Below are 25,384 nucleotides of genomic sequence, written 5' to 3'. Positions count from 1 at the left end.
AGCTAATATTTGCATTTTTAGTAGAGACAGGGTTTCACTATGTTGGCCAAGCTGGTCTCTGCCTTGGCCTCCCAAAGTGCTGGGACAGGTGTGAGCCACCGCTCCTGGCCCAAAACAACTATTAAAATAACAAATTGAGGACCAGGGACAGCAGCTGACACCTGTGATACCAGCACTTTGGGAAGCTGAGGTGGAGGATCCTTTGAGCCCAGGAGTTTGAGACCAGCCTGGGCAACACAGCAAGACCCCATCTTAAAAAAAAAAAAATTAGCCTGTAGTCTTAGCTACTAGGGAGGCTGAGGTGGGAGGATTTCTTCAATCCAGGGGTTCAAAGTTGTAGTGAGCTGTGCCTGCACCATTGTACTCTAGCCTGGGGAACAGAGCAAGACCCTGTCTCTAAATAATAAAATAAATAGCAAATCAAAAAATGACAGCTGATAGGCAAACCAAGGAGATAAAGTAGAATCATACAGTAATTCCCAATTAAAAAAAAAAAAAAAAAAGCAGACTAAGAGGAAAAAGTGTGTAAAGAACAGGTGGAAAAATATAAAACAACACAGTAGTAGATTTAAACCTAACAATGTTAGTAATCAGATTAAAGATAAATGATCTAAAGGCAATTAAAAGGCAGTTAACGTCAGATTGAGTGAAAGATGAGACCCAAATATAAACTATAAGAAGTGTGTTTTACATAGAAAGACACAAATAGGTTAAAAGTAAAAGGATGGAAGATGATATACAATGAGAATACTAGTCAAAAGAAAACTGGAGTGACTTTTTAAATATCAAAGTAGATTTCAGAGCAAAGAACATTACCAGGGATAAAGAAGGTATCATGAGGGCCAGTCCACCAGAAGACCATAACAATCGTAAATGTTTATGCATCTCATAACATGGTTTTGAGATATGTGACCCAAAAGCTGATGAAACTTTAGGGAGAAATAGATACAAATTATAGTTAGAAATTTTAATACTTTCAATAATTTGTTGAAGATATTAATTGATAGAATAGTAGGCAGAGAATCAGTAAAGTACAGCAGACTTGAACAAAACAGTCAACAAACTTGCTCTCGTTGACATCTGTAGAACATTCCAACTAAAGTCTGTTTTATTTATACATTATTTTCAAGTACATGGAGAATATTTATCAAGACAGACAATATTCTAGGCCATAAAATAAATCTCAGCAAATTTGGAAGGATTTAAGTCATGCAAAGCATGTTCTCCGATCAAAATGGTATTCAAGTAGGAATCAATAACAGAAAAATCTCTGGGACAGGTGCAGTGGTTCACACCTGTTAACCCAATGCTTCTGGAGAGGGGAGGATCACTTGGGGCCAGGAGTTGAAGCCTGGGCAACATAGCAAGATGCTGTTTCTATTAAAAAAATGAAAAAGGCAGGGTGCGGTGGCTCACGCCTGTAATCCCAGCACTTTGGGAGGCCGAGGCAGGTGGATCACCAGAGGCTAGGAATTCGAGACCAGCCTGACCAACATGGAAAAATCCCATCTCTACTAAAAATGCACAAAATTAGGCGGGCGTGGTGGCACATGCCTGTAATCCTAGCTACTCAGGAGGCCGAGGCAGGAGAAATGCTTGAACCCCGGAGGCAGAGGTTGTGGTGAGCCAAGATTGTGTCATTGCGCTCCAGCCTAGACAACAAAAGCAAAACTCGTCTCTGAAAAAAAAAATTGAAAAAAGGCTGGGTGCAGTGACTCACACCTGTAATCCCAGCACTTTGGGAGGCCAAGGCGGGTAGATCACCTGAGGTCAGGAGTTCAAGACCAGCCTGACCAACGTGGAGAAACCCCATCTCTACTAAAAATACAAAATTAGCCAGGCATGGTGGCACATGCCTGCAATCCCAGCTAGTTGGGAGGCTCAGACAGGAGAGTTGCTTGAATCTGGGAAGTGTAGGTTGCAGTGAGCCGAGATCACGCCATTGCACTCCAGCCTGGGCAACAAGAGCAAGACTCCATCTTAAACACACACACACACACACACACACACAAAGAAAAAAATTAGCTGAGCATGGTGATGCACACCTGTAGTGTTAGCTACTCAGGAGGCAGAGGCTGGAGGATCGCTTGAGCCCAGGGCTTCAAGATTGCAATGAGCTATCACAGTGCTACCATACTCTACCCTGGGCAACAAAGCAAGACCCTGTCTCTTAAAAAAAAAAAAAAAGAAAAGAAAGGAAAGACCAATCTCTGAAAAATCCCTAAATATTTGGAAGCTAAATGACACACTTCCAAATCACTCATGAGCCAAAGAAGAAGTCAGAATAGAAATTGGAAAGTATTTTGAACTGAATAAAAATGAAAACAAGATGGCTGAATCGGAACAGCTCCAGTCTACAGCTCCCAGCGTGAACGACGCAGAAAACGGGTGATTTCTGCATTTCCAACTGAGGTAACAGGTCATCTCATTGGGGCTTGTTGCACAGTGGGTGCAGCCCACGGAGTGTGAGCTGAAGCAGGGCGGGGCATCTCCTCACCAGGGAAGTGCAAGGGGTTGGGGAATTCCCTTTCCTAGCCATGGGAAGCCATGACAGACAGGACCTGGAAAATTGGGACACTTCCACCCTAATACTGTGCTTTTCCAATGTTCTTAGCAAACAGCACACCAGGACATTATATCCCATGCCTGACTCAGAGGGTCCCACATCCACAGAGCCTCACTCACTGCTAGCACAGCAGTCCAAGATTGAACTGCCAGGTGGCAGGGAGGCTGGGGGAGGGGCATCTGACATTGCTGAGACTTGAATAGGTAAACAAAGCAGCCGGGAAGCTCAAACTGGGTGGAGTCCACCCTAGCTCAAGGAGGCCTGCACACTTCTGTAGACTCCACCACTGGGGGCAGGGCATAGCTGAACAAAAGGCAGCAGAAACTTTGGCAGACTTAAACATCCCTGTCTGACAGCTTTGAAGAGAGTAGTGGTTCTCCCAGCATGGAGTTCGAGATCTGAGAACAGACATACTGACTCCTCAAGTGGGTCCCTGACCCCTGAGTAGCCTAACTGGGAGACACCTCACAGTAGGGGCCAACTGACACCTCACATGGCTGGTTGCCTCTCTGAGAGGAAGCTTTCAGAGGAAGGATCAGGCAGCAACATTTGCCATTCTGCAATATTTGCTGTTCTGCAGCCTCCACTGGTGATACCCAGGCAAATGGGGTCTGGAGTGGACCTCCAGCAAACTCCAACAGACCTGCAGCTGAGGGTCCTGACTGTTAGAAGGAAAACTAACAAACATAAAGGACATCCACACCAAAACCCCATCTCTAGGTCACCATCATCAAAGACCAAAGGTAGATAAAACACCAAAGATGGGGAGAAATCAGAGCAGAAAAGATGAAAATTCCAAAAATCAGAGTGCCTCTTCTCCTCCAAAGGAACGCTGCTCCTCACCAGCAATGGAACAAAGCTGGACAGAGAATGACTGACGAGTTGACAGAAGTAGGCCTCAGAAGATCAGTAATAACAAACTTCTCTGAGCTAAAGGAGGATGTTCAAACCCATCGCAAAGAAGCTAAAAACTTTGAAAAAAGATTAGATGAATGGCTAACTGGAATAAACAGTGTAGAGAAGACCTCAAATAACCTGATGGAGCTGAAAACCATGGCCCGAGAACTACGTGACGCATGCACAAGCTTCAGTAGCCGATTCAAGCAAGTGGAAGAAAAGGGTATCAGTGACTGAGGATCAAATGAATGAAATGAAGTGAGAAGAGAAGCTTAGAGAAAAAAAGAGTAAAAAGAAATGAACAAAGCCTCCAAGAAATATGGGACTATGTGAAAAGACCAAATCTACATCTGATTGGTGTACCTGAAAGTGACAGGAAGAATGGAACCAAGTTGGAAAACACTCTTAAGGGTGTTATCCAGGAGAACTTCCCTAACCTAGTGAGGCAGGCCAACATTCAAATTCAGGAAATACAGAGAATGCTACAAAGATAGTCCTCGAGAAGGGTAACTCCAAGACACATAATTGTCAGATTCACCCAAGTTGAAATGAAGGAAAAAATGTTAAGGGCAGCCAGAGGGAAAGGTTGAGTTACCCACAAAGGGAAGCCCATCAGACTAACAGCGGATCTCTTGTCAGAAACTCTACAAGCCAGAAGAGAGTGGGGGCCAATATTCAACATTCTTAGAGAAAAGAATGTTTAAGAAAAGAAAAGATACTTAAACCCAGAATTTCATATCTAGCCAAACTAAGCTTCATAAGTAAAGGAGAAATAAAATCATTTACACACAAGCAAATCCTGAGAGATTTTGTCATCACCAGGCCGGCCCTACAAGAGCTCCGAAGGAAGCACTAAACATGGCAAGGAACAACTAGTACCAGCCACTGCAAAAGGATGCCAAATGGTAAAGACCATCGATGCTAGGAAGAAACTGCATCAACTAACGAGCAAAATAACCAACTGACATCATCATGAGAGGATCAAATTCACACATAATAATATTAACCTTAAATGTAAATGGGCTAAATGCTCCAATAAAAGACACAGACTGGCAAATTGGATAAAGAGTCAAGACCCATCAATGTGCTGTATTCAGGAGACCCATCTCACGTGCAGAGATACACATAGGCTGAAAATAAAGGGATGGAGGAAGATCTACCAATCAGATGGAAAACAAAAAAAAGCAGGGGTTGCAATCCTAGTCTCTGATAAAACAGACTTTAAACCACAAAGATCAAAAGAGACAAAGAAGGCCATTACATAATAGTAAAGGGATCAATTTAACAAGAAGAGCTAACTATCCTAAATATATACACACCCAATACAGGAGCACCCAGATTCATAAAGCCAAGTCCTTAGAGACCTACAAAGAGACTTAGACTCCCATACAATAATAATGAGAGACTTTAACACCCTACTGTCAACATTAGACAGATCAACGAATCAGAAAGTTAGCAAGGATATCCAGGACTTGAACTCAACTCTCCACCAAGCAGACCTAATAGACATCTACAAAACTCTCCACCCCAAATCAACAGAATATACATTCTTCTCATTACCACATCACACTTGTTCCAAAATTGACCACATAGTTGGAAGTAAAGCACTCCTTAGCAAATGTAAAAGAACAGAAACTATAACAACCTGTCTCTGAGACCACAGTGCAATCAAATTAGAACTCAGGATTAAGAAACTCACTCAAAACCGCACAACTACATGGAAACTGAACAACCTGCTCCTGAGTGACTACTGGGTACATAACGAAATGAAGGCAGAAATAAAGATGTTCTTTAAAACCAGTGAGAACAAAGACAAAACATACCAGAATCTCTGGGACACATTTAAAGCAGTGTGTAAAGGAAAACTTACAGCAGTAAATGCCCACAAGAGAAAGCAGGAAAGATCTAAAATCAACACCCTAACATCACAATTAAAAGAACTAGAGAAGTAAGCACATTCAAAATCTAGCAGTAGACAAGAAATAACTAAGATCAGAGCAGAACAGAGACACAGAATACCCTTCAAAAAGATCAATGAATCCAGGAGCTGTTTTTTTGAAAAGATCAACAAAATTGATAGACTGCTAGCAAGACTAATAAAGAAGAAAAGAGAGAAGAATCAAATAGATGCAATAAAAATGATAAAGGGGATATCATCACCGATTCCACGGAAATACAAACTACCATCAGAGAGTACTATAAACATTTCTATGCAAATAAACTAGAAAATCTAGAAGAAATGGATAAATTCCTGGACACATACACCCTCCCAAGACTAAACCAGGAAGAAGTTGAATCCCTGAATAGACCAATAACAGGTTCTGAAATTGAGGCAATAATTAATAGGCTACCAACCAAAAGAAGTCCAGGACCAGACGGATTCACAGCCGAATTTTACCAGAGGTACAAAGAGGAGCTGGTACCATTCCTTCTGAAACTATTCCAATCAATAGAAAAAGAGGGAATCCTCCCTAATTCATTTTATGAGGCCAACATCATCCTGATACCAAAGCCTGGCAGAGACGCAGCAAAACGAGAATTTTAGACCAATATCCCTGATGAACATCAATACAAAAATCCTCAATAAAATACTGGCAAACCGAATCCAGCAGCACATCAAAAAGCTTATCCACCACGATCAAGTAGGCTTCATCCCTGGTATGCAAGGCTGGTTCAACATATGCAAATCAACAAACATAATCCATCATATAAACAGAACCGAAGACAAAAACTGCATGATTATCTCAATAGATGTAGAAAAGGCCTTCATCAAAATTCAACAGCCCTTCATGCTAAAAACTCTCAATAAACTAGGTATTGATGGGACGTATCTTAAAATAATAAAAGCTATTTATGACAAACCCACAGCCAATATCACACTGAATGGGCAAAAACTGGAAGCAGTCCCCCTAAAAACTGCCACAAGACAGGGATGCCCTCTCTCACCACTCCTATTCAACATAGTGTTGGAAGTTCTGGCCAGGGCAGTCAGGCAAGAAAAAGAAATACAGGGTATTCAATTAGGAAAAGAAGAAGTCAGATTGTCCCTGTTTGCAGATGACATGATTGGATATTTAGAAAACCCCATCGTCTCAGCCCAAAATCTCGTTAAGCTGATAAGAAACTTCAGCAAAGTCTCAGGATACAAAATCAATGTGCAAAAATCACAAGCATTCTTATACACCAGTAACAGACAAACAGAAAGCCAAATCATGAGTGAACTCCCATTCACAAATGCTTCAAAGAGAATAAAATACCTAGGAATCCAACTTACAAGGGATGTGAAGAACCTCTTCAAGGAGAACTACAAACCACTGCGCAATGAAATAAAAGAGGACACAAACAAATGGAAGAACATTCCATGCTCATGGACAGGAAGAATCAATATCGTGAAAATGGCCATACTACCCAAGGTAATTTACAGATTCAATGCCATCCCCATTAAGCTACCAGACACTTTCTTCACAGAATTGGAAAAAACTACTTTAAATTTCATATGGAACCAAAAAAGAGCCGAGATAGCCAAGACAATGATAAGCAAAAAGAACAAAGCTGGAGGCATCACACTACCTGACTTCAAACTATACTACAAGACTACAGTAACCAAAACAGCATGGTACTGGTACCAAAACAAATATATAGACCAATGGAACAGAAGAGAGGCCTCAGAAATAACACCACACATCTACAACCATGTGGTCTTTGACAAACCTGACAAAAACAGGCAATGGGGAAAGGATTCCCTATTTAATAAATGACATTGGGAAAATTGGCTAGCCATATGCAAAAAGCTGAAACTGGATCCCTTCCTTACACCTTATACAAAAATTAACTCAAGATGGATTAAAGACTTAAACATGAGATCTAACACCATAAAAACCTTAGAAGAAAACCTAGGCAATGCCATTCAGGACATAGGCATGTACAAAGACTTCATGACTAAAACACCAAAAGCAATAGCAACAAAAGCCAAAATTGACAAATGGGATCTAATTAAACTAAAGAGCTTCTGCACAGCAAAATAAACTATCATTAGAGTGAACAGGCAACCTACAGAATGGGAGAAAACTTTTACAATCTACCCATCTGACAAAGGACTAATACCCAGAACCTACAAAGACCTTAAACAAATTTACAAGAAAAAATCAAACAACCCCATCAAAAAGTGGTCAGAGGATATGAACAGACACTTCTCAAAAGAAGACATTTATGCAGCCAACAGACACATGAAAAAATGCTCATCATCACTCGCCATCAGAGAAATGCAAATCAAAACCACAATGAGATAATACCTCACACCAGTTAGAATGGTGATCATTGAAAAGTCAGGAAACTACAGATGCTGGATAGGATGTGGAGAAATACAAACACTTTTACACTGTTGGTGGGACTGTAAACTAGTTCAACCATTGTGGAGGACAGTGTGGCAATTCCTCAAGGATCTAGAACTAGAAATACCGTTTGACCCAGCCATCCCATTACTGGGTATATACCAAAAGGATTACAAATCATGCTGCTATAAAGACACATGCACGTGTATGTTTATTGTAGCACTATTCACAATAGCAAAGACTTGGAACCAACCCAAATGTCCATCAATGATAGACTGAATTAAGAAAATGTGGCACATGTACACTGTGAAATACTATGCAACCATAAAAAGGATGAGTTCATGTCCTTTGTAGGGACATGGATGAAGCTGGAAACCATCATTCTGAGCAAACTATCACAAGACAGAAAACCAAGCACCACATGTTCTCACTCATAGGTGGGAACTGAACAATGAGAACACTTGGACACAGGTTGGGGAACATCACACACCAGGACCTGTCATGGGTTGCAGGGAGTGGGGAGTGATAACATTAGGAGAAATACCTAATATAAATGATGAGTTAATGGGTGCAGCACACCAACCTGGCACAAGTATACATATGTAACAAACCTGCACATTGTGCACATGTACCCTAGAACTTAAAATGTAATAATAAAAAAAAATGAAAACACAATATACCAGAATTTATGGTATGATGCCATAGCGGTATTTAAGGAAAAATTTACAGAACTAAACATCTATATTAGAAAACAAGAAAGATCTGGAATCAGTGACTTTGACTTTGACCTTAGAATACCAGAGAAAGAAGAACAAAGGAGACCTAAGCTAAGCAGAAGAAAGGAGAGATCAGTAGAAGTTCATAAAATAGAAAACAGAAAACAGAGAAAAGTCAATGAAATCCAAAAGCTAGTTTTTTGATAAGCTCAGTAAGATTTATAAATCTTTAGCCAGAGTTAACAGGGGAAAAAAAAAGAGAAAATGCAAGTTATCAATATCAGGAATGAGTGAAGTGACATTACTACAGAGTTTAGGTATATTTAAAGGATAATAAGTAATATTATGAACAACTTTATGCTAGTAAATTTGAAAACAAATTTTAAAAATCTTTGAAAGATACAAATTGTGAAAGATTACTAAAAAAGACATGGATAATCCTAATAGTTCTATATCTACTAATGAAATTGAATTTAATGTATAGTTAAAACCTTCCCACAAAGAAAGCTCTCGGCCCACATACCTTTACTGATGAATTTTATGAAACATCAAAAGAAGAGGCATTGCAAGCTTTACACAGACACTTTCAGAAGTTGCACAAGTGAAAGACTTTCCAACCCATTCTGAGATCAACATTACTTCTTGTTAAAACTAGACCAAAATGAAACAAGTAAAGAAAACTATAGGCCATCATTCTTTATGATAATGGGTACAAAAAATCTAAACAAAATTTCACTGGATGAAATTCAGTAATATATAAAAAAGATAATACATTATGATCAAGTGAAGTTTTTCTCAGTAATACAGTGTTGAATTAACATTCAAAATTTAATTAGTGGTATATGCTCAGACGAAATGAAAGCAGAGGCTCAAGCAGATATATGTACACCCATGTTCATAGCAGCAGCATTTACAATAGCCCAAAGGTGGAGGCAACCTAAATGCCCATCAACAGATGCATATATAAACAAGTTTGGTGTATACATACAATGGAATATTATTCAGCTTTAAAAAGGAAGGAAGTTCTGACACATGCAAATTAACCTTGAAGACATAGTGAAATAAGCCAATCAAAAAAAGGACAAGGCCAGGTGTATTGGCTCACACCTATAATCCGGCACTTTAGGAGGCCAAGGCTGATGGATCACCTGAGGCCAGGAGTTCGAGACCAGCCTGGCCAACATGGTGAAGCCTCCTCTCTACTAAAAATACAAAAATTAGCTGGGTGTGGTGGTGTGCACCTGTCATCCCAGCTACTTGGGAGGCTGAGGCAAGAGAATCGCTTGAACCCGGGAAGTGGAGGTTGCAGTGAGCTGAGATTGTGCCACTGCACTCCAGCCTGGGCGACAGAGCAAGATTCCATGTCAAAAAAAAAAAAAGGAGAAATACTGAAGGATTTCCCTTATAGATGAGATACTTATTGTAATCAAATTCATAGAGACAGAAAGGAGAATGGTGATTGCCAAGGGCCAGGAGAGGGAGAAATGGCGAGTTAGTGGGTACAAGAGTTTCAGTTTGGGAAGATGAGAAAGTTCTAGAGAGTGAAAGGTGGTGATGGTTACACAACAGTGTGAATGTACTTAATGCCACAGAATGGTATGCTTAAAATGAATTTTTTGTTGTGTATATTTTAATACAATAAAAATATTAAAAGATTACATATGTGGATTACTTAGTGAAGTATCTGAAACATAGTTTAATGGTCCAATAAATATTAATTCCTTTTAAAAAAAAAAAAGGAAAGCAGTGTTGACAAGAATGTAGAGAAATTGGAACCCTCTTTTTGTTTTTGTTTTGTTTTTTTGTTTTGTTTTGTTTTTTGATACAGAGTTTCATTCTTGTTGCCCAGGCTGGAGTGCAGTGGCGTGATCTCGGCTCGTGGCAACCTCTGCCTCCCGGGTTCAAGTGATTCTCCTGCCTCAGCCTCCCAAGTAGCTGGAATTACAGGTGCTTGCCACCAATGCCTGCCTAATTTTTGTATTTTTTAGTAGAGACGGGGTTTCACCATGTTGGCCAGGCTAGTCTTGAACTCCTGACCTCAGGTGATCCACCCGCCTCAACCTCCCAAAGTGCTGGGATTATAGGCGTGAGCCACTCCACCCAGGCCTGGAACCCTCTTAACACTGTTGGGGGAATGTAAAATGGTGTAGCCACTTTGAAAAACAGTTTGGCAGTTCCTCAAAGAGTTAAATACAAAGTTACCTTGTGACACAACATTTTTACTCCTAGTTAGGTACCCAAGAGAACTGAAAGCATAGTCATGTGTTGCTTAATGATGGTGACACATTCTGAGAAATGCGTTGCTAGGCGATTTCAGTGCTGTGTGAACATGAGAGAGTGTACTTACACCCCTAGATGGGATTGCCTACTACATACCTGGGCTAGAGGGTATAACCTGTTGCTCCCTAGGCTTGCACACCTGTACAGCATGTTACTGTTATGAATACTTTAGGCAGTTGTAGCACGATGATATTTGTTACAATAAACATGTCTAAAAATAGAAAAGGTACAGTAAAAATTTGATGCAAAAGATTTAAAAAATGGTATGGTTTGCCTGGATAGGGCACTTACCATGAATGGAGCTTAGAGGACTGGAAATTGCTCTTGGTGAGTCAGTGAGTGAGTAGTGAGTGAATGTGAAGGCCTTGGACATTACACTGCTGTAGACTTCATAAACATTGAACACTTAGGCTACACTACATTTGCTTAAAAATATTATTTCAATAATAAACCTAGTGAACTCTATTTTTACTTTATAAACTTTTTAATCTTTTCAACTTTTCAGCTTTTTTGTAATAGCTTAAAACACAAACACAACTGTACAAAATATTGTTTCTTCATACCTTTATTCTCTAGGTTTTTTGTTTTTTTTAATTTTTAATATTTTGTTTTATTTTTTAAACATTTTTTTTGTTGTTGTTAAAAGCTAAGACACAAACACACGCATTAGCCTAGGCCTACTTAGGGTCAGGATCATCAGTATCACTGTCTACCACCTCCACAGCTCGTCCCACTGAAGGTCTTCACGGGGCATAACACCCATCGAGCTGTCACCTCCTATCACAACAATACCTTCTTCTGGATACCTCCTGCGGGACCTGCATGAGGCTGTTTTACAGTTAACATTTTAAAAATATATATAAAAAGAAGGAGTACACTCTAAAATACTGATTTTAAAAGTATAGTATAGTAAATACGTAAACCAGTAACATGGTCATTGAATATCATTATCAAGTAACATTATTGCAGGTGCTGTACTTTTATGTGACTGGCAGCACAATAGGTTTGTTTTCACCAGGATCACCACAGTTAGGTGAGTAATGCATTGTGCTAGAACAGCCACGCCCTTTCAGCTGCATTATACTCTTATGGTGCCACAGTTGACTGAAGCATCGTTATGTGGAGCATGACAGTATTCACACAAAAACTCATACATGCTCAAGCCTGTAATCCCAGCACTTTGGGAGGCCGAGACGGGCGGATCACGAGGTCAGGAGATCAAGACCATCCTGGCTAATACGGTGAAACCCCGTCTCTACTAAAAAATACAAAAAACGAGCCGGGCGACGAGGCGGGCACCTGTAGTCCCAGCTACTCGGGAGGCTGAGACAGGAGAATGGTGTGAACCCGGGAGGCGGAGCTTGCAGTGAGCTGAGAGCCGGCCACTACACTCCAGCCTGGGCGGCAGAGCGAGACTCTGTCTCAAAAAAAAAAAAAAAAAAAAAAAAAACTCATACATATCTCTTCATAACAACATTATTCATAATGGCCAAAAAAATGGAAATAACCTCAATGTCCATCAGTGATGAATGGATAAACAAAATGTGGTATATATATGCATTGACTTATTTAGCCATTTAGGAATGAAGTACGTGCTACAAAATGGTTGAACCTTGGAAGCTTATGCTAAGAGGAAAAAGCCACACACGAAAGGCCACGTATTGTATAATTACACTTATATGAAGTGTCAGGAATAGGAGATAATTCATAGAGAAAGATAATAGATGAGTGTTTTCCAAGGATGAGGGAAGTGGGAGTTGGGGATATAGAGTTTCATTTTTGGATGATGGAAATGTTCTGAAAATAGATAATAATGATGATGCACGACATTGTGAGTAACTAATAACCAGTGAATTATATACTCTAAAATGTTTAAAGTGGTGAATTTTGTGTTATGTGAATTTTACCTCAATACAAAATTTTAAAAATCAATAAATGATCCCAAAACCAAAGACATTACAAGAAAGAAAACTGCAGACCAATATGTCTCATAAAAAATAACAAAAAACAAAAACTAGCAAATTGACCCCAACCATATATAGAAAGAATTACACAGCGTGACCTAGTGGGATTTATTCCAGATAGGCAAAGCAGGTTCAGCATTCAGAAATCAATGTAATCCATTACGTCAACAGGTTGAAGAAGAAAAATCATATTATTAATTTAATGTGGGAAAGCATTTGGTAAAATCCAGTTCATTATAAAATATTCTCAGCAAACTAGGACTAGAGGGGAGCTTCTTCAATAAAGAAATATCTACAGAAATCCTGCAGCTAACATCGTCCTTAATGGTGATAAAAGAGATGCTTTCCCTCTAAGATCAGGATCAAGGCAAGGAAGATGTCCCTCTCACCACTCCTATTCAAACCCACATTTTTTCTTATGAGTTTCTGAAGCTTAGTGATAAGTTACCTATCTTTGCATTTTTTTTCAATAAAAGAATCTTTTTCACCTTAAACAAAAGTATGTGATCTGAGTTTTGGGATTTTTTTGTTTGTTTTTGTTTTCTGGTAGTCATAGGTAGCCTGACCCTGAGAGAGAGAACCAACTTTGACATCAGGGAGAGTAGGATTTTTATTCTATCTTTGTCATTCGTTGGTTTTGTAGCTTTTAGCAAGCCACTTAACATTTCTAGCCTCTGCCTTCTCTGGCACAGGAAGGCTGCTCAGAGGTCTAAAGCCCGTTATCATCTAGGGCTGCTGTCATCCCCTTGGACTCGAATATGATAGATAGAAGGCTAAAGGCCCCCTCAGTGAAAAGAGGGGTGAGGTATTAGGGGCCACTTTCTGCTTGAAATAGACTTGAGTATACTTGAACTCATTAGATAGTTCACTTTTTATTCCCTCACTGATAGAACTTGAATTGAACATTTGATGATAGAGACATTAAAAGATCTTCACGAGTTTCTCCAAGAAGACACATGTTTTGGTTAAAGCCTGTGTTTTGATCTTGATGGTGGCTGGTAACTCTGAAAGCAGATGTGTGTTGTAGAGACATCACAGTGTCACTGCTTCCCTACTCCCTTAGATTCTCCAAGCTTCAAATACCAGCTCTTAAAACATCAGGCATTTGTTGAATGACTGACTGCCCTGTGGCTGTTCACTCTGGTTCTGACTGTATTGTATGGTAGCAATCCCAAAGGGCCATCTTGCTAAGGTTGTATTTGTTGTAAAATGATGAAATCATCCACTTTGCAGGGTCATTACAATGATTAAGCTAGAGAATGTATTTAAGTGCCTGGCACTTATTAGACATTCAAAAATTGGCAGATGATATTATTGTCAGTAGAGCTGCATTTGTCCGTCCATACTGTCTAACTCTGTGTTCATGATCAAAATGTGAAACCAGTGTCTTCTCTGTGACCTCACCACAGTCATGATGAGTGTGTTCATGCCGCATCAGACTGCCAGCTCTTGGGAGCAGGACCCGGTGAGGTCCAGGTTGCTGGATGTCAGTCTTTGTTCATTCCAGTCAGCTCTGTTCAGTGACTGCAGATGCCCTCCATCTTACTGCCTGGAATATATAATAAGGCAAAAATCCTTCCACCTGTTTTCATTTGGTAACTGAGAAGCTCTAAGACCTCAGTCAAGCTCCTCCACCTCATTGTGCCTCACTTTTCCATGTGTAAAATAGGGAGATGGGTTAACTGATATGAATAGCCTCTTCTAATTCTGGAATTGTGTGATGTGATAACTGTGATCATATTGCTCTTGTTTATTAACAACTCTAGAAAATTTGCTCTTATTATCATTCGTACAAACACACACACACTTTGGCATAAGGGATACTTCACTTTCTGCTGTATGGTTCTTAGGAATAATTCTGTCCTCCTTTCCATGCATTTAATTTCTGAAAGAAAGTGTTCATCTAGAACTTTTGTATGACTTTATAAGACAGACTTCATTAAAAGAATAACGGTATGCTCCAGTTTTTTTTTATAAGTGCACATAAACTGACGGTAGTGATATATATGAACATCGCTCCTAATGTGTTTTGTGGTCACACTGGATGTGGCTCTCTCCAGTCCGGCTGCCCTAGCTTGTCTGAGGAAGTGGCCCAGGCCCTTTGGTAACAGGAGCTATGTGTGGCAATAATCCTTGTGTTGGCACAAATGGGGCAGAGGGGGAACATTGGGAAGAGATGGATAGTTTTATTTTAATCACCAAAAACACTCAGACACACCTGTCTACAGGGGAATACCCCCACCCCCGACGAGAACCACTGTTCTACCTTGTCCTTAAAATGGTTCTGCCGTTCAGCTTATTCTGGGGTGGGGAGAAGAAGAGAATGGTGAATCTCTGTGGGCCATGTTCTTCCAACCTCCTTAGGATGCGTTATAGGTTGTTTTCTTTTCTCTTGGTTTTCAGCGCATCAGAGCAGAGTGACGATGATCCTGTTTGTCCTGGAGCTGGAGTGGGTGCTGAGCACAGGACAGGACAAGCAATTTGCCTGGCACTGCTCTGAGAGTGGGCAGCGCCTGGGAGGTTATCGTACCAGTGCCGTGGCCTCAGGCCTGCAGTATCCTTTGCTGGACAAAAATCTCTTATTGGGAACTTAACTCTGATTCATGAAATTTTGGGATGTGTGCAACTTGAAAGTTTTGTTAATGACTGAGTTGCCCAGTGTAGATTACAATGCTCATAGAATTTCCTAAGGCACAAATCATCAAGAGTTCCCATGTAAGTAGAGTGAAGTGCGATCACTTGACCTGAAATAATAGACTGCTGAGCCATTTGTGATTCTACTGTAACACAAGATCTGACATCTAGACAGAACACAGTGCAGATTCATGAACCTCAGCTGTCAGAAATAATTATGGTACATGAAGATGAAATCATCACCAAAATGTAATCTTTGCTCTTTGTACAGAAGTAATTTACACATAGATACCAAGGTTGTGAACATTCCTATTGGTGCCTGGGAAAAGAACCACAGGATTCCTGTTCAGTTTTAAATAGTTATTGCCAGGTTACCAAGCTAGGACCAGGGTGAGTGAGCTGGTAACTACATGGTAATGTTAAAAGCTTTGTTCCAGGAATGGACATTTTCAGGATATGTAGAGTGATATTTTTGTTTCCCAAATTGCCAGGGTCCTCATGCTCATGGTGAATCCTTGCTGATGCTGGGTAATGCTCACATCTGCCCAACTAGGCTCCAGCAAGCACAGTAATGACTAGTGTGTAGCATGTGTGGATGCGGCTGCCACTATAGAGAGTAAAGGACCCTGGGTTCTTAGTTTTAAAAGCATATGGTCTCTTTATCTTCTGACAAATTAAGAAGTAGGTAGAAACAGGTCACTAGTCAGGGAAAGCAGGAAGAAACAGTAAGTCCTGCTTTCTAATTTCATCTCCATATTTATAAAATGCCTATTCAGTGATTCTCAACATCTGACAAAGTACATTGCTGTTTTTGTGAAACTGTGTGGCATTCAAAGGTATATTTTTGTGTATATATAGGCTAATATCACTCTTATTTTTCTCACTAGAAGAGCAAGGTGAAGAGACTAAGAATGACCATTGTGGAAAGTTGTAAAAGTAGCAAGCTGCTGAGAAGACCAAAGGCAAGGATGATAAGGAATGGCAGGCAGGATCAGCTCATCTTTGAGAGGGTAGTACTACCGGTTAATAAAAGAAACGCCAAACTTTACTTTCTAAAAGCCAATTCAGATAAGCATAATACGTAAGTTGAAATACATGAACTCTCTTGCCAATACATAAATGACGTCTTAGTGTTAGAGCTGGAAGGGCACTTAGAGATCACCTAGTCCAAACCTCTGTCTTTGTCCATTTGGGCTGCTATCATAAATTACTGTAAACTGGGTGTCCTTTAAACACCAGAAATTTATGGAGGCTGGGAATTCTAAGATCAAGGCACCAGCAGATTCAGTGTCTGGTGAGGGCGCTCGCTTCCTGCTTCATAGACAACATCTTGCTGTGTCCTCACATGGTGAAAGGGCAGAGGACCTTTCTGTGGCCTTTTTTTATAAGGGCACTAATCCCATTCAGGAGGATTCATCTCCAAACACCATCACATTGGGAATTAGGTTTTAACATATGAATTTTGGGGAGACATAATCATTCTGTCTTCCTTATCTCTTTCTCTCTGTTTCACACACACACACACACACACTGTAACTGGGTGGTGATGGATGTGTTAATTAATTTGACCATGATTATTACACAGTGTATATGTATATCACATCATCACATTCAACATTTTGAATATATACAATCTTTGTCAATTAAATACTTTTTTAGAATTCAGTCTATACTACCTTCATTTTACAGATGAGCTGGCTGAAGCCCAGAAAGAGTCCTGTGTCTTATCTGAGGCCACCCAGCTAGTAAGTAGGAAAATCTTCACAAGAACCCAGGCCTTCTGCCTTGGACTCCTATTTTTTTCCCATTGTACTGCATTGCTCCTTCAAAAAGGAACTAATGGCATCAATATAATTTGGTCTTATTCTGGTTTCTGTATCACTTAGCCAAGCCCAGCAAGTATGGAAAAAAAATACAGATCTTGCCCTCAGGAAGCTAACTTTGTAAACTATTTGAAAATAAAAAACAAATGGATAGTGTCCAACTTTCCCTGACTGTTGTAGTCTTTGATGTAGGATTATAACCACCACAGCTCCTCCCTTCAGGCATCTCCAGGAGTCATCCTCATTTGGTGACTCTTCTCTTTTGCCACATCATGTGGTTTACCAAGCAGAAAGTCGTGTGATTGGGTATGAGAAGCCTGTGTGTGTGAGTCTCTGGTTTCAGTTCCATCCAGCCAGCCTCACTGTTCAGGTGGTGGAGAGGTGCAGTACTACAGACAGGCCCTCCCAGAAGATTCCCTGACCTCTGCCAGCTCTGCCTTGCCAACTATGATTTTGGAGCCATGGTTTCAACCTTTGCTCTTGAGTATTTTTCCATTGCTAAACACTGATGGCATGACAGCTCTGTGCTTTTGCCAGAGGGTCTCAGCCAAGAACCACGTGACTTTTCTAAGGCTGGAAGTTTTTTCTGGGAGCTGGCTGATAGATTAATAGGCAAGCCATACAGTATTAGGGGTTCACGTTTAAATTTAGCTTTTAAAAACATTTCCTTCTGAGAACCTCCCACCGCCACCCCTCTCTTCCTTCTTTTTGTCACCCTCCACACTTTCAGGGGTTTTGGTTTCGTCATTGTTTGTTTTAGTGATGAAGGGAGGAGGAAGATCTGATGAATCAACATAAAATATTATGAATAATATCATTAATCCTATTTATCTTCATAGTAGACAGCTAATGGTTGATAAGAGACCTCCACAGATGAACTCATTCTTTTCTATCACCACCTCAAACAGTCATTCAGCCAAGGCAACAAGTGACAGACTAAATCAGATTGAATTCAGCCTTTATTCCTCTTCTTTCAGGCATCTTAGTGGAGAAGTAAATATGCAATGAAAATGACCAAAATTCAAGTAGAAAAATAAAGGAAGACAAAGAGACTGGTTCATAAATTGAATTGTCAATTTATGAGTAACCTCAAATTTTTTGATTGTTTTGACTGAAGATCTGAAACTTCAAATATAAATTACCTGTAATAGGAACAACAAGAATGACAATAATAATAGAGAAGGAGAGAAAAGGAAAAGGATAAAGAAAAAAATATCTTAGATTTGCAGGCCCTGAAAATATCTTAGATTTTCAGACTTTTACATATTACTTTGTTCACTGTCAAAACAATAATGTGAAGTAAAAACAAAACACCTAATTCTCAGTTTTCACAGTGTAGAAACCAAGGCTCAGGGAGTAGGTGACTTGCTCAAGGTCACGTGACTGTTGGCTAGCAGAACCAGGATTAGAATTTGGGGATTATAATTTTTCGGCCAGCCCTCTGCACAACTGGGTACAGCAGAATGGGGTTATTTCCCAAACGCCCCATGGAAGGTAGATGATAGTAAATAGAAATGTGTTCCTTCCCCACTTCACTTGTTAGTCTTTAAATTTGTGAGTACTTTATCCAGCGTCATTTGTCAGTGTCTTGTTATTTGACCACATTTTTATCATATTTTTCATGTTTTCACAAAACTAATTCAAATACTCTATTTTAGGATTTTGTTCATGTCAGAGATATTTCCAAAATGTCACCATGTGTAGTGGAATGTTTCCCACCTAATGTAATCTCTTAGATTTATTTCTGTTCAGGTGAAGAGTTCTGAAAAGCTGTTAAGATTATGTCAGTTTCTTCCTATCATACTTAATGCCAGTCATTCACATCCACTGTTGGTTCTTCTATCCCTTTTTGCTTTCTCTCAATTTTTGCTGGAGTATTTTAAAGCAAATTCTAGACCTTATATCATTTTATCCTTATATACTTAATTGAAAATATATGGGTTACTTTTTCAGTAATCACAATGCTATTGTTACATCTAAAAATTAACAATCTTTGATCTCCTTGATATTGCTGAATTTCAGATTTCACTGATTATTTTGAAAATGAGTTTTGTGCAGTAGGTTTGTTGGAAATTGGATCTAGACAAGATCCACACATTGCATGTAGTTGTCACATCTTCTAAATCTTTCTTCATCCAGAGCAGTGCCCCCTTCACTTTTTTTAATGCCGCTGCCTCGTTGAAGGTACTGAATCAGTTCTCCTGCACACAGTCCCACACTGTAAATTGATGTCATTTAACTTGCTCCTTTACCTACCTTCCTCACATATTTTCAGTAAACTGAAAAACTGCCCTATAATCTTGATTTCATTCAGATTCAGCCTTTTAGTGAGAGCATTTGGTTCTCACCAAGCGTGCTTCATAGAGCTTCCCATCATAAGGCACATGGCATTGCATTGTCGCCCTTTCAGTTATGCTGAGATTGATCGGCAGTTCAGGTGGTGACAGCCAGATCCCTGCAGCGCCGTCCTCCATACCAGCCTTTTAATGGTTTCATCTGTTGCTGAGCTTTGCCTGAACACTTTTTCGTTAAGGTTGCAAAATGGTGATTTTCTAATCCTATCATATTTTTCCCATGTATTTGTTGGAATACTTCTAAAGCATAACTTCCCCCCCGCTCACTAACTAGGGCTATTTGGTTACCCTGAAATAGAATTATTATAGGAAAAGCAAGATAAATTCTTATATCTTTCTTTTTAGTCCTTATTTTCAGAGTACAAATTTGGTGCCCTGGTTACCTTTAATAGAAATCTTTTGTTTTTTTTTCTTTTTGAGCACTATTACGAAATCTTACATTGGTTGGTTGTTTTTAAATAATAATATGTTCAGTATATTTCAATAAACTGCCATCTTTTTATTTTATGTTCAAATTATTCTATCTTTGGCCAGTAACAGCTCCATTAAATGGGCTCCAATGTCTTTTTTAAATTTTTTTTTTTTTTGAGATGGAGTTTCACTGTTGTCGTCCAGGCTGGAATGCAGTGGCACGATCTCAGCTCACTGCAACCTCTGCCTCCTGGATTCAAGCGATTCTTCTGCCTCAGCCTCCCAAGTAGCTGGAATTACAGGCGCCGACCACCATGCCCAGCTAAGTTTTTGTTTTTTTAGGAGAGACGGGGTTTCACTATGTTGGCCAGGCTGATCTTGAACTCCTGACCTCATGATCTGCCCACCTTGGCCTCCCAAAGTGCTGGGATTACAGGCATGAGCCATTGCACCCAGCCCAATTTTTATTTTTTAAAGACTATTTTTTAGAGCAATTTTAGGTTCACAGCAAAATTGAGCAGAAAGTATAGAGATTGCCTACGTGCCTCATGAGCTCAACATGCATGGCCTCCCCATTACCAGTGTCCCCCACTAGAGTAGTACGCTTGTTACAATCAGTGAACCTACACTGGCACGTCATTATCACCCGAAGTCCATAGTTTAGGGTTCACTCTTGGTGTTGTACGTTCTGTGGATTTGGACAAATATATAAAGACATGCCACAATTACAATGGTAATTGTAGCATCATATGGAATAGTTTCACTGCTCTAAATAGCCTCTGTACTCTACCTGTTCATCCCTTACCACCGTGTCTGAAATAAGCCCACTTAGCCTTGGGTAGCTTCCTTGCCTTCTGACTCAACATGTCTCAAGTTCATCTTGTACTTTTCCTGTCCCAATCGTGGAATCAGCCATTTTTTTAGTGAGGAACAATATTCAGAGATAGCTGAGAAGTATATCTAAATGTGTGTGTATTTTTTAAAAGAGAATAAATCATCAGTTCATATAATATTTCTTATTCAAATTTAACATTACGGGATTTTTACTTTTTGGTTTTTGTACTTGATTCTTTTATCTGAGGCTGAAAATCTTGGCTGTTAAAACCCTGGCGTAGTTCCTCATTTGCTTTATCCTACGTTTTATTTAAATGGTTCCAAAATAATGAGCAATACTAAATAACAATAAGACTGCTGAATGAGATGTTAGATTTCTTTGCAGCTCTCTTTGTCCTTAGAATATATTCTACCAGTGATGGAGGTGAGACTTCCCCCTTGTCATAGTTCCCATTTTGGAATCCTGTAATATTTTTACATATTAAAAAATACATAAAATTTTTGCTCAGGCATGGTGGCTCACACCTGTAATCCCAGCACTTTGGGAGGCCAAGGTGGAAGGATCACTTGAGCCTAGGAGTTTGAGACCAGCCTGGACAACAAAGTGAGACACTGAAACATTGAAAATGTTGTGTTTTAAAGGCACTTGAAATCATTCTAATTATGTGATTATGTCACCAATTTGATAGTTAGGTTCATTCATTTTACTTTGTTTTCAATTTGGGGGATTTTAAAAAAATATATTTGAGATATATATTACGTATGTTTTTTTTTTCTTTTTTATTTTTTTTAAGACAGGGTCTCACTGTGTCACCCAAGCTGGAGTGTAGTGGCTTGAACATGGCTGACTGCAGCTTCGACTTCCTGGACTCAAGCAATCCTCCTGTCTCAGCCTCCCATGTAGCTGGAATCACAGGCATGTGCCACCATGCCCAGCTAATTATTTTCGTTTTTGTAGAGGTGAGGTCTCACTTTGTTGCCCAGGCTGGTCTCGAATTCCTGGGCTCAAGTGATCCTCCCTTCTTGGCCTCCCAAAGTGGCTCCCATGAGCCACTGTGCCTGGCCACAAATTTTATGTACCTTTTAATATGTAAAAATATTAGAAAATTCTAAAATAGGAGCTATGACAGGGGAGAAGTCTCATTCCCATCACTGTCCCCTCACCTTGCCACTTTTGTTAGATCTTAATCCTTGTAGTGCTTCCCTTTCTAAATATGAGTGCATACATGCAAATGCACACACATACATACATACACTTTTGTATTTCTCTCCGTTTCTTACACAAAGGTAGTATAGCTTATAAACTCTCATATGCCTTGGCTGCCCCCCCACACACACTTGATAATATATCCTGGTGTTTGTGTATACAGATCTCCATTTTTCCCCCAGCTGCATAATATTCTATTGTGTGGATGTAGCATAGTTAATTCAGTAAGTCCCCTGTTGATAGACGTTTGGGTTATTTTCAAACTTTAGCTATTAAAATAACATAGAGTGACTAGCCTTGGGCATGTGTCATTTTGTATTTTTGCCTGTGTATCTCTGGGTAGATCTTTAGAAATAGGGTTGCTAGGCTTTGTCAACCAGAGAAGCTTGTTAGAGACTCCATGCCTAGGGCTTTTACTGGTCATGTAGGCAGGTCTGCCTGGGACATTCCAAAATTCCAGATTCCCAGAGGGAAAGCAGGTATTCAGTGTAAGCTACAATGTTTGAACAGTTAAGGCACAGTGAACCACTCTTATCAGTTAATGGTGGGAACCTTCCCAAAATCCAGATTCCCAGACACTATGCCAACTTCATAAGCTGGCTTTCAGAGGATCACAGTCAGAGCTGCTGTGTTAACTCTTTTTGCACAGCACCATTTTGATTTATTCTTGAACTATCTATTAATAGCTCCATTCAAATTTTGCCCATTTTTCTATTAGGTTTGGGATCTTTTTCTTCTTGATTGCTCTTTTTATATTAGAGATTTGGGCCCTTTGTGACATAAATTGCAAATATTTCTTTCCAGTTTATCTTTTGGCTTTGCTCATAATATTTGTTGTGTTTTTGAGTCATAGCTTTTCCCACTCCAAGGTTACAAAGAAACTTTCCTATCTAAAGCTTATGTTTTCATTTTCTACATTTAGATCCCTAATTCATTTGGAATCTGTCCTGATATACATTGTGAAATACAGATTCTATTTTCTTTTTCCAAATGGCTATCCAGTTTGTGCCAACATCATTTTTTTAAATTCATCTTTTCCTTATTCATTTGTAAAGCTACCTTCATCAGACATTTACTAAATTTCAGTGTGCTTTTGGGTTTATTTCTCAACTTTGTATTCTGTTCTGTTAGGCTGTTTATGCACCAATACCACACTTTTAATTAAAGAAACTTGATAACATTTTTAAATATCTGGTAGGGCTAACCTCCCTATCACATACCATATTGTTCTTATTTTCAGAGTATTCTTGGCTCTTTTTGCTTATTTATTTTTCCATATGAACACTTTTAGCTGTAGAAAACAACGTGTTGATATTTTTAAAATATATAGATTTATGTTATTAATTTAGGAGCAAGAAGTGACGTTTTTAAGTCTTACTATCCAATAATACAGTATGTCCTTCATTTGGTTAAGTTCACTTTTGTGTCGTTCAGCACTGTCTTCAAGTTTTCCTCAGATGGGATTTGCGTATTTCTTATTGCATTTATGCCCTGTTTCTTCATTGTAAATTCCCCCATTTAATTTTGAGAAACAATCCTTAATGCTTACATGATAGATTTGATGTTGAAACCCGGCATGTGTTTATTGGTGACCACTCAGGCCAAGTAACAATCCTCAAACTGGAGCAAGAAAACTGCACCCTGGTCACAACATTCAGAGGACACACAGGTAGGATTAATAGCAAAATCATCATGTGCTGATAGCACAGTGAGATATCGCCTGCTGCATCTCCTGATGTTCAGATATGTTTTCAAAGTGGCAAAGTACAATCTATGCCTGTGCAGAGATACACATGATATGCTTAACTGATTTCAAAATGGTTCAGTAAAATATAACGTCAAACATTTTTCTGTATAATCCAAACAAAGGAGAAACCAATCTATTTTGAAAATGTTGATAATTTGGTTCTCTGTCATATTGCACCAGAGAAAGCCAATGTTGGCATACATTAACGAGGCATTGTTTGAGAGCATGTGGCCTCAGACGGCTCAAACCCCAGAAGGCCAAAAAGACAGCTGCCTTGGTCTGACCTTGCCTTTCCTGGAGTTAGAAGATGGTGTACAAGAAAGATTCCCACTTCCAAGTCAAATGAAAAGACAGATATATTCTTCATGAGTAGCTAGACTTTGTGAAAAGGCTCAAGTTCCTCTCCAACTTTCCTTCCTTCATATCCTTTTCAGGTTAAAACCTAAGGTCCCCTTTATGTTATTGCTCTGCTCAGGGTCATTTAAGCAAGGTAGTGTAAAATATTCATGCTTAGCCTTTGAAAGACTTGATAAATGATGATGATTAATTTTTTACTAGTAGTTTTAACGTGTGCTATTGACTGTAGAACATATCGACCCTAGAAAATGAGTCATTGCCAGTTTTCATGGTTCTTAAAGGGCCTTTCTGTTTTCTACCAGCTACCAACCCATGATTTTGTGTAAAACAAGATAATACTGAGTTTAGATGTCGATAAGAAAAAAAGCAGGGGAAGAGGATATAAAATTGGATAATACCTAGATCATAAGGGGCTTCCTAAAGGGAAAAAATGGAATGCTGGAATAAGAAACATACAGTAAGGAGAAAATTGAATATAAGGAAGAAGATTCATAAAAGATCATCTGAATTATTTATGCCTTTGGGAGGAAGAACACATGGAAATATCCCCTATGGATAGGACCCTGGTCTTCCCTGACTGAATTTCTTTTTTAGCCACTTACACCCTCACCTACACTTGGCCAAGACTGGGCCTGGGGTTCTGTGGGGGACCCAGAACTGTCCCACCTCAGAAGTCTTAAACTTCTGTGCTTCACGCAGACTTCAGCCTCCTCATCCTCCAATTCCCTACACCCTTTCTTCATTCCACTTACTGTTTCCCCTTGTGGCACATTCCAGCCTGTGGTCCCACCATTTTTCCAGCGTCTCAGCCCCTGCATCACCTTTCCTCCCAGTGGTGCATCGCTTCACCGATGCCTTCCCAGCATTCTCAGTTCTGTGAATGTAAATATTCTGCCTTCTTGGCAAGCCTGTCTGATTCAGACTAACTCTCCACCTTTTCTTGTTGTGCAGCCAGCTGCTGGGTCTACAGTAGTCACACTGCCTTGAGGTTTAGACCATCATTACCACTGCACACTCAGGATTTCCTGTGTAGACTTATGAAGTTGCCTAATAATCCCTCTCCCTGTCCTCAGTTCGCTCCTTCTTCCAGGCCCCTAAACAGAGACCTTCACCATCCTTCCCAAGCCCCCATCCCCATCTCATTCCTTGCCTCTTCCTTCAAAAGCTATCAGATAGAAGCTTTAAAAAAAAAAAAAAAAAGTATTTCTTGCTCACTGTATATCCCCCCCCGACCCCAACAAACAAACTTTTTCTCTCTCCACT

General features: G+C 39.6%; 1 protein-coding gene across 5 annotated transcripts in view; it reads left to right on the top strand.

Moving 5' to 3' along the window:
* Window positions 1-25,384, top strand: part of WDFY2 (WD repeat and FYVE domain containing 2) — a 193,148-nt gene that overhangs the window by 130,304 nt on the left and 37,460 nt on the right. For 4 of the 5 annotated variants that reach the window (XM_033177644.1, XM_033177645.1, XM_033177647.1 and 1 more), the window contains 2 exons: window positions 15,158-15,308; window positions 23,574-23,686. The exons of the other annotated variant lie outside the window; for it this stretch is intronic. In XM_033177644.1, the coding sequence (XP_033033535.1) occupies window positions 15,158-15,308; window positions 23,574-23,686 (264 nt within the window). The remainder of the gene's footprint in view (window positions 1-15,157; window positions 15,309-23,573; window positions 23,687-25,384) is intronic. 5 annotated transcript variants of the gene reach the window in all.

Source organism: Trachypithecus francoisi, unplaced genomic scaffold (assembly GCF_009764315.1).
Source record: "Trachypithecus francoisi isolate TF-2019V2 unplaced genomic scaffold, Tfra_2.0 Lachesis_group18, whole genome shotgun sequence".
Lineage (NCBI taxonomy): Eukaryota > Metazoa > Chordata > Mammalia > Primates > Cercopithecidae > Trachypithecus > Trachypithecus francoisi.
The sequence above is the reverse complement of the archived record's forward strand: the minus strand, read 5'-3'. Positions and strand labels throughout refer to the sequence as shown.